This window comes from Pygoscelis adeliae, unplaced genomic scaffold (genome assembly GCF_000699105.1).
Source record: "Pygoscelis adeliae isolate BGI_AS28 unplaced genomic scaffold, ASM69910v1 Scaffold123, whole genome shotgun sequence".
NCBI lineage: Eukaryota > Metazoa > Chordata > Aves > Sphenisciformes > Spheniscidae > Pygoscelis > Pygoscelis adeliae.
In genome coordinates this window covers 3,643,148-3,652,613 of record NW_008824650.1, presented here as the reverse complement: position 1 = coordinate 3,652,613, position 9,466 = coordinate 3,643,148, and the positions used below count along the sequence as shown (strand labels likewise).

The 9,466-nt window shown below is 40.1% G+C and overlaps 1 protein-coding gene across 1 annotated transcript in view; it reads left to right on the top strand.

Moving 5' to 3' along the window:
* The window catches only part of SCN5A (sodium channel, voltage-gated, type V, alpha subunit), a 180,075-nt gene that overhangs the window by 25,169 nt on the left and 145,440 nt on the right, over positions 1–9,466 (top strand). Inside the window, exon 6 of the mRNA XM_009322497.1 lies at positions 245–475. Within this exon, the coding sequence (XP_009320772.1) occupies positions 245–475 (231 nt within the window). The remainder of the gene's footprint in view (positions 1–244; positions 476–9,466) is intronic.

Here is a 9,466-nt window from a genome sequence, read left to right as displayed (position 1 = left end):
TTTCCCTCCATTTTTAAATCAGTGTTTGTGTAAGAGTAATACCAAGACTTTTGTCCAGACAAAAGTAGGCCAAACTAAATGTTCATAGTGATCACTTGTCTCTCGTTTCTGCCATCCAGTTACAAACATGTAATAGAAACCCTTCCGATTTTCCCTTCCATAGAGATTTTCATCATGAAAAGTAGCTATCTGCAGACAGGTTTCAGCCTCTCAGTCTATAAACTCTTGGCTTTTATCTCCTTAGGACTGAAGACCATTGTAGGGGCACTTATCCAGTCTGTTAAGAAACTTGCTGATGTGATGATCCTGACCGTTTTCTGCTTGAGTGTCTTTGCCCTCATAGGCCTCCAGCTCTTCATGGGCAACTTGCGACACAAGTGTGTCAGGGACTACACCAAGTTTAACTCCACCAATGGCACGTTGTACTTGGATGGTAGGATGTGGAACACCTCAGAGGAATTTCTTAGTGATCCAGGTAAGCTCTTCTTTACCCTGTTGTCTATTTTTTGGTTGTGGGGTTTTTTTTATTATTATATTGACCAAAATCTATATGTGAATCAGCAAATGCAGCATTACGTGACTACTGGTTGAGTCACCATCCCTGGAAGTATTTAAAAAATGGGTAGATGAGGCGCTTAGGGACATGGTTTAGTGGGCATGGTGTTGTTGGGTTGATGGTTGGACTCGATGATCTTGGAGGTCTCTTCCAACCTTAATGATTCTATGATTCTATGATTCTATGATTCTACTGGCTCTTCATGACATTGATGTGGTTTTGAAAGATCTAGGAAGCTTTTTCTGATCTCTGTGGTGCCTCCACAGTTCATGTTGAAAGTATTTCTGGTACTTTCCTATGGTACAGACTAAGGTCCTTGTTGCATCATTGATGATTTTCACAGTTTTAGGGTGTCTCACAATATTTTTCTTAAAGCTCCCTTTCCTGGAATTAGGCAACCACATGAAAATTTCAGCTCGGGGGTGTGTGTGTGTCTGTGTGTGTGTCTGGTTTGCACACTGTTTCTTTAAGACAATTAGTAGCTCTTGCATTCTCTAGCAAAACTTCAAAATTTGAATTAAGCGTCTTAAAAAATCAAAAAGCGAAGCAGAGCAATTCAGTGTTTATTAATCTGAAAAATCCCAAGAGCATTTTTTTAAGGAAATCTTATGCTATTAGGGCCCTAACTCATTATCTGGGTTGGGCCATCCTGCAGTATCTGGTGCTCTGATGTTTATTATCAAAAGGCTTGTTTTCTAGGCCAAAGCAATTTTTAATACTCTACAGTCTGCTATACTTTCAATTACAATGAAATAGGTTCACTGAGCTCATTTATTAACATTTAAAACAAATAAGCATTTCATGTAAATAAACTTCCATATGTAAACATGTGGCCCAGCTGTTGCTGCTCCAAACCCCTCTGAGTCACCGGAGGACCCATACCAATTGCAATGGACATGGACTCGCATCTAAAACAATTCAATGATACTCTTGAGGGAAGGAAGCAGCCAGACTGATGTGTGCCGGTAGGAACTTATGATCAGTGACCTTTGGTATTTTATTTATTTTGAGGAGAAGAATGAACCACATAATCAACTCATTAACTGGAAATTTAGTTGGGAGGAAGTGGCATAGTATCGCGGGGTACCTCTGCTCTGACTGTGTGGACCCTTCAGTCCTGTATCTCCAGCCATCTGCATGATAAAAACCCCGTGCCTGTCTCCTGGAAGTTGCCTGGCTTGACCCAGGACTCTGTTGAATGCCTGGCACAAGGTTGCCCCCGACTCACGCTGGCTTCTCAGCGTTGTACACCTCTTCAACCAGGCTACATGGTCCAGGGATTGGGCCAAGGGCAGTCCCACCATTCCCCACTGGTGACTTCTGGCCTTTCCGCTCAATTCCTCTCCCTGCAGACTGAGCAGCCCTGGAAGCAGTGGTGTTAGAAAGGTTTCATTTAAGGAATAAAAAGCTCAACATTGGTGTCTTTAATGTATGTTGCTGTTGATGCAACATTAGGGAAGGGCAGCTCACGAAGCTCTGGCTGAATGAGGGCCATCTTTGGGACTAACCCTGACCATCAGGTTATGTGTCCCCTCAATGTTGTCCTCTTGTCAGCTGAAAGGGGAAAGAGCTCTGTGCCGGAGCTAAAAAACCACACTGGACCTGTGCTGGCCGGTGATGAGCCTGCTGACATGTTTTCCCACCCATGCTGTCTATGCTTCCAGCTTGGAGATGAGTGCTCGTGGAGCTAGTAAAGATATCTTTGCACCTATGGTGGATTAAGGCACTTCACGGCTCCTCTACCCACAGATAACTGGCAGCTGTGTGAGGTGCTGCTCTCCCTCTCTCATAGAGGCATTGAGAGATAAAATAGCGATGGCTGGAAGTATGAAGCCCTGCAATAAAGGTGAAGGTATGGAGCTGTGAAGATAGTCTTACTCTCTGGAAATGGAAGTAGGGTAAATGTACCACTGGATAGTCTCTATAAAAATATAGTTAATGTCAGGGCCAGCTGCAACATTGCTTTAAACGGGAGGAATTGTACAGCTGCTCCAGCATACCATGAGCAAGTCTATTTGTGTAGTCCTGATATGGGAAGGAGGGGAGGTGCTCCCATAAATCCATTTAGTAAATCCAGCAATGGTTAATATGGTCATGAAAATATGCTTGTTATCACTAAAGGAGATTTACCTATTACAAAGATAATCAACTTGGTGAGATAATGGATTAAAGTGAATTAAACTTTGACCATGTGGTATTAATAGTAAGTAATAATCATATCAATGAGTGTTTTCATGTTTTCATAATATCTGAAAATAAGGACACGGTGCATTATGGCAAACAGCCATCAGTTGTGGTGGATGGACAAAAATGATTTAAATAGTTGAAGTGTTGAGTCAGTGCAGCAGGCCACTGAAGAACTAGAAGAAAAGTAGATTTATAGGAAAAATGTACTGACCTCTGAATAAGAATAATGAAGTGTTCCTCGAAATGCTGGAGAAGGTGGCTTAGCTGTTAGGCTAGGGAGAACCATATTAAGTAGGACTTTCATTTAATGTTGACTATTGCACTAGAGCAATTCAGAAATGGAAAGACTGACTCATTTTGTAACTAGATGGGATAGTGCTTTATGTTTCATTTTGTATAAGTATTATAGTAAAATGAAGTGACTGCTTAACAGAGTAGCCCTGACGACAGTTTAGTAACAGTCCAAATTTCAAGTACTGCAGGGAATTAAGCAATACATACAGTTAGACTAAAGTGTAGGCAGACCAAATTAGATAAAAAGAGGACTATATTAAGAAACAGAGTAGTGTCAGTGTTTATTTTGAAGAAGAACTAGAGAAGAAAATTGGCCAGTGTTGAGATAGTAGAGTTCACTCGAAGGGAGCACAGACAATTACAAAAGCTCTTTGGAGACTCAAAACCAGTGTGGCTGAGTCACTTAGTTTGGAGCAGGGATACTAATCTAAAAAACAGAAAACAGAAACCTGAAGTACTGTCAAAGATTCATAATAATACTTAAAAAAAAAAAAGGATGTAAAGAAATAAAGGAGTGAAAAACACTCAAAAGCAAAATTGAAAAAAATGAATTGTTACTTCTGTTCATCAGGACACCAAAACAGAGAACCAAAAAGGGGTGATATGCCAGTTCTGCTCTTCATGGAGAGAAGAATTTTGCTTTGGATTCTTTGAGAGAGTTTTTAATGTTTTAAAGGACAGCAGGAAGCCTATGAAATGGCATCAGCCTCCTCTCGTGCCTTTAAACATTTTGCATGAATGGGAAAACAAAACGAGTGGAACCCCTTAAAAGGGTAATACCCAGCACCAAGAATTGCCTGCTGCTACAGAGGAAATAGCAGAAAGACTTAGTCATGATGTGCAAAGAAAGATAAGAACTCTGTTTTCAGTCTTTCTGAGACCTTTTTAGTTTGAGATAACTCTGTGCCACAGGCACTTGGTACAGGAGACATTTTGGTTTTGTAGGCAGCCTGGGATAGCTTCAGCTCTGCTTTTTTATTCAAAACTGACTTGGTATATGGACTAAATTGTATCCTCTTTCCTTAGCTCCTTTCAGCCCCCAGGCAGCAATTTTTTTCTCATCTGTCTTCTAAGTCCTCTTGTTTTGATTTTATACATGGGGAAAAAAGCCAGTTTATAAACTTTGTTTCCATCTTCATTGGCTTAACCAAAATTATATGGTAACACTTGATTTTTGGTTGATCCTTGAGGAAATACCCACCGTGCCCCCAGGGTTCAGGAACTCCTTCCCTTAGCTACACACCCAAGACCCACATGTGCTTTCCTGCTCTACCACTGTGGTCACCACGCCTATCTTGGCTGATGGCGTAGGTGATGCCTGGCCTCTCTGCTCTCCCCCGTTCCTGCCTCCACCACCAGTAAAGGCAGTGTACCAGCACCAGTAGTGGTGGTGGCAGGAATGGTGATGGCAGAAGAAAAACCTTTTTTTCCTAAATCTGGAAAAAAAAAATTTGGTCCATTTCTGTGCATGATAGATCCGTAAGCAGTCAGCCCCCACCACCCCCCTCAGGCCTTTGGCTGTTACTTAATCTTTCTTGCATGAACTTGTCAATCCTACATTGCAAGGTTGCTAGCATTGTTGAGAATTGTTGGGTTCTCTCCACCTGTTGTGCATCTGCCATGAGACAATCATATAAACTAAATCCCATAAGGAGTAAGGATTTCCTACCTATCCACCCACCACTTTGCTTGTTCTTGCCGTCGTTTTGATGGCTCCTGCAGCTGGAGGAAAGGCCAGGTAACTTGGGAAGCAAGGGACAGAGCCCTTAAGCATGGAGATTCAGTGGGAAAATTCACGCTGAGAGATCTCTTCTATTTAACTTCACTAATCACTAAGTCCTAGCATACAACAGTGACACTGAATATTCCCAACGAGACCATCAAGAAGGGGACTTTCTTGGCATTGTCATTAAAAGCTTAATTCTGTGAAAGAAACTTCCTCTAAGCCACTGCAGGTGCCTCTAGTTTCTCAGCTTAGCTACCGGGCACAGCAGTCATGGTAAGGTGAGATACCTGCTTAGTCCTTCCTCAACTCACAGTGTTGAGGCAGATGGAAAATCTACCTTTTGGTGGGCACATCTATCTCATGATGAACAGGAGGATTTTTCTATTCTTTCCACCAATTTAAATGACTCTAGATCTTCACAATTTACACACCAACCTCTAAGAAGAAGGCTTATCAGAAAAGTTATTCCAGTCTGGTTTTGCCTCCGATGAGTAACGCTTATCACTGCAAACCTAGGAAGGGGAAAAAGGAAGATTAAGGCAGAAGTAGCTCCTCAGGTCTCCCAGCCTCCTCTGTAGGACTGTTCTTTGCCTGTATGAATGGAGTGTGGGGTGGTGGACGGTTGAGCATTAGATAGAATCAGGCTAAAAAATTCTTGATGTCAAGTGCCAATGGTAAAGTTAAAATGGAGGCACAGCTTGTTCAGCTGGGAAAACACTGGCTCCCGGTAAGTAATTATTTTCCTACCTCCAATTCTAGATTTGGTAAGGGACTGCAATCAGTAAACCCAAGGAGGATTATTTTTAGACATTAATAATAATAAACCTGGGAATCTGAAGTGGTAGATACAGCAGTGCTCATGTATAAAAATGAAATTTAAAAAAGTACAAAATAGTGATTGTTTACATCCACAGCATTATGAAAATTATGTGATCAATGTATCAATATCAAAGTTATTGAGCTGTCAGTTACCTTTAGGAGAGCTAATAGTTTAGAAATACCAGCTGATTGGAAAACTGCAAGCTTAATTCCAATACTCAAAGATTTCTAGGAAAGCAGCTGCAAATAGCATGCTTGAAAGCCTGTCTTAGGTTGTGGTGTTTAAATTAAAAATGTATTTGATGAAGTGAAGCTTTATGAATGTGTGAGTCAGAGTGGATTGAAAGGTATATGATGTCAGATATGTCACTGGCTTAGGGAGAGAAAAGACGTAACAATGGACTGCATGTAGTTGATTCACATGGCTGGTGATTGTAGAATCTTTAATGTCATTTATGTATTCCATTACTGAAGTGGATTATTGACCAGTCAGTAAGTAGAAATCTGAGTTTAAATAGTGTGCTCTTTTGTAGAGCAGGGCTCAACGTAAGTGCTGAACACATAAGAAAAAACATTTAAGAAAAAAGACCTTAAAAATATAGTAAAATTATTATAAAATCACTTTTGAAATGATAGTCTCAAACACCAGTATTGTCTTTTTCCTTAAACCCTACTTGAGACACTCTGAAGGGGTCTTGTTTTCAAAGTGTTCCATATATGTTTTCTCTCAAAATCAGTATCTTGTAAGGTAAAATAAAAACCTGTAATTTCTTTTAGATAATCCTGTCCAGAATGTTGAAATAAAAAAAAAAAAAAAAGTTTAAGATTTATTAACCTTTTACTGGGAGGAATCAACTGCCATTTTTATAGTTTAAAAGAGGACTTTTCAAGGACATTATTTTTTTCTTCCAGGCTAGTTTCTGGCATTCATTTCATGGCAGTGATTTTTTTCTTCTTCTGAAGTCAAACCGTGTCGTTACCAAAGGTCTGGGGAAAAAAAGCTTTAATTATTAAAAAAAAAAAAAAATCCAGATAAAGATAAGTGTAATATCTGTTTTGTCATCTCCAGTTAGACCTGGAAAACTTATGGTTGCTTCAGGTTCTATATTTAGAAAGATGTATAAATACATGAAGTTTAGGTCCTTATTTTAGGTTCCTAGTCTTTGCAGCTCCCAATTACACCCAACAAAGCGATAGAAGTGATCTGGAGAAGGAACTTTCTGAGGTGGCCTCTGGAGCAGCCTGTTTCATTTTATATTCCTTAATCATACTAGGCAGCCTAGGGAGGTGGTCCAACTAAACCAGCCACATTAGATGCCTAAGGTTGAGGAATGTGAACACTCTTCATAGATGATCTTTGGTTGCAGAGCAACTTGCTGAACATTGATGTGATACCCATCTGAATCATGGTCTTGGGTACTTGAGAAGGGATCACAGGCCTGTGGGAAGCAACTGGTCTGGCACGTGGTGTAAATGCAATTAGAGCCACTCTGACTCCTCAGAGCTGATAAATCAGGAGTGGTTCCAGACCAATGTGAAATAATTCTAGAGTCTTTTCACATCCTCCTCTTTGATGTTCTAGGTGTAATGCACTGTTGAAATAAACGGGTATGGATGTTGAGGATTCTAGAGTCTTTTCACATCCTCCTCTTTGATGTTCTGTACATCAGTGATGTACATCCTCAGTGATGTAATGCACTGTTGAAATAAACGGGCATGAATGTTGAGGCATATATCTGTGAATATATAAAAATATGTATGTGTGTATATAGATGCATGTGTATCTTCTCTAAGCTCTGTGCCTGATTATTAGCTCTGCCTGACAAATTGCTTCATTTTTGCTTTCAGAACTACTGAAATGGAACTATATGAGCAGATATTCTGAAACTGCATGAGAACTGTATAGAAAATAATGATGTTCAAGTCGGATAATAAATGTATTAAGTTTGGGAAGAGCTGAAATTTTTGAGGTGTTGTCTGAGGTGGTAATAGAAGACAGTGAGTGTTTGATGAGTAATTATGGAGGTGGGAGGAAAGAGGGAAGCAATAAATCAGGTTGAGACTGGAATAGTTGTTTTATTATGTATGATTGTATGTGAACCAATGATTAAGACAAAGAACCTCTCTGGGCTTTCAGACTGTGCTTGTCAGCGTGGAATCTATTCACGGTACTCTGCCGTTAACTGTAAATATTGTGGCTTTATTCAGGTGCTGTGGATCTTTTGATAAATAGCTTCATAAATGCTCAAATGTTAATGCTCTGATGTGTTATTAACATGGGTATTGTACCTGTGCACTTTAATGTTTTAAGCTAAATAGAAAAAGAATGGCCCAGCAGAAGAAGTGCAAGGATCAGAAAAACATAGGAATTGGTACTGTTGTATCTAAAACAGTCTCCTCCTGACCATTCAGTAGGCATTTTTTTGGGCTTGTGGTGAAAGAGTGAGTTCTTATCTTGGAACAGTTTGTAAAACAGGAGGATTTGTCCCCCATACACATTTTTTTTGCTCTCCTCACTGCATTACTGCTCACAGAAAGCAGAGATCTACTAAAGGAAAGATCTGCCATGGAAGATTCAGACTGAACATATTCAGAGTTTTCCTGCACCTTCCAATTGTTCATAAACTACCAAACTAATATACCACTTGACTCAAACAGTGATGTTCAAAGAGGCGTTTGAAAGGGCCCCGCCTGCAACCTTTGGAGCCTGTCGATGGACTTCTGCTCACTCCGGGTTCAGCAATAATGTGCCTTGCAAAAGCAAGAGATAGCATTTACTTTTAACGCTGAACAGTCAGCCCAGGTGCGCCATGAGCCCACCGCTAGAGAATGGCTTGCATTGCTGCTTCCTCTTATTGCACTGGTTTTAAGGAATAAGTAAAGAAATATTTTCTCATTATACTTTTCATCAACGCTGAATTCACCCAAGTGAGGTGGAGATAAAATATGGGAATTGCCAGGCTCAATCTGGCCTTGGTATACCTACAGCAGCATCTGTCTGTGGCACAGAGCAGCCCCATGTGTTCCAGAAGAAATTAATACAGCCTGAAGTATAGATATTTTTCTATATTTTTCTTAACATGAACTATTATAACTCTGGATATCCTTACCTACTTAAGCAACAAATCTCTTTGAATGTTTTGGCCACAGGGGCAGCCTGCAGCAGTAACTTCAGCAGTTGAAGTGGCAAGTGTAGTGAAAAATATTTCCTTTACCTTTAGTTTTGAAAATTTTTTTCTTTTTTTTTTTCTTATCCCCCTCCTCCATTTTCTTAGGGCAAAAAACATTGTTATCACGTTCTGTGACCGGGAGCACACAAAGCTCCCTGTTCCAATTTTCCAGAATGCATGCTATTTTTGACTCTGATAGTCACCTCTTTTCTAAGATAAGAGATCTCGCTTCTTATTAAACATTTCCCAGTCATTCTCTTTGCCCGCTTCTCAATACCCTCCAGTCCAGCAGTTACCCTACTGAAAGCAACGCTGTGGTCTGTCTTCTGGATGAGACAAGCCACTGGTTTATAGGTTGTTTCCTGTATAGTATTCCATCCTGTTCCTCCTGCATCTCAATATTGCACTTTTCTCTGATCACAGCTTCGTATTACATAAAAGTGTTGGCTAAGGGTCCCTAAAAAAATCCATATCTCTTACCTGAACTGATACTGGGAATTTAAAGCTTGACAAGGTTATGGATGGGTGATATTTTCTCCTCTGCTTTACTTCACATTCTGACAACATAATATCTCGTTTTGCATTTCTCCACTCGTTTTTTTTTTAGTGGGATAGACCTCTCTAGTCTTCTTCATTCAGTCCTGGCCTTGGACTTTATTTATCTGGAAAATACTCCATATAGTAGATTTTGTCACCTCTCTGCTCACCCTCTCT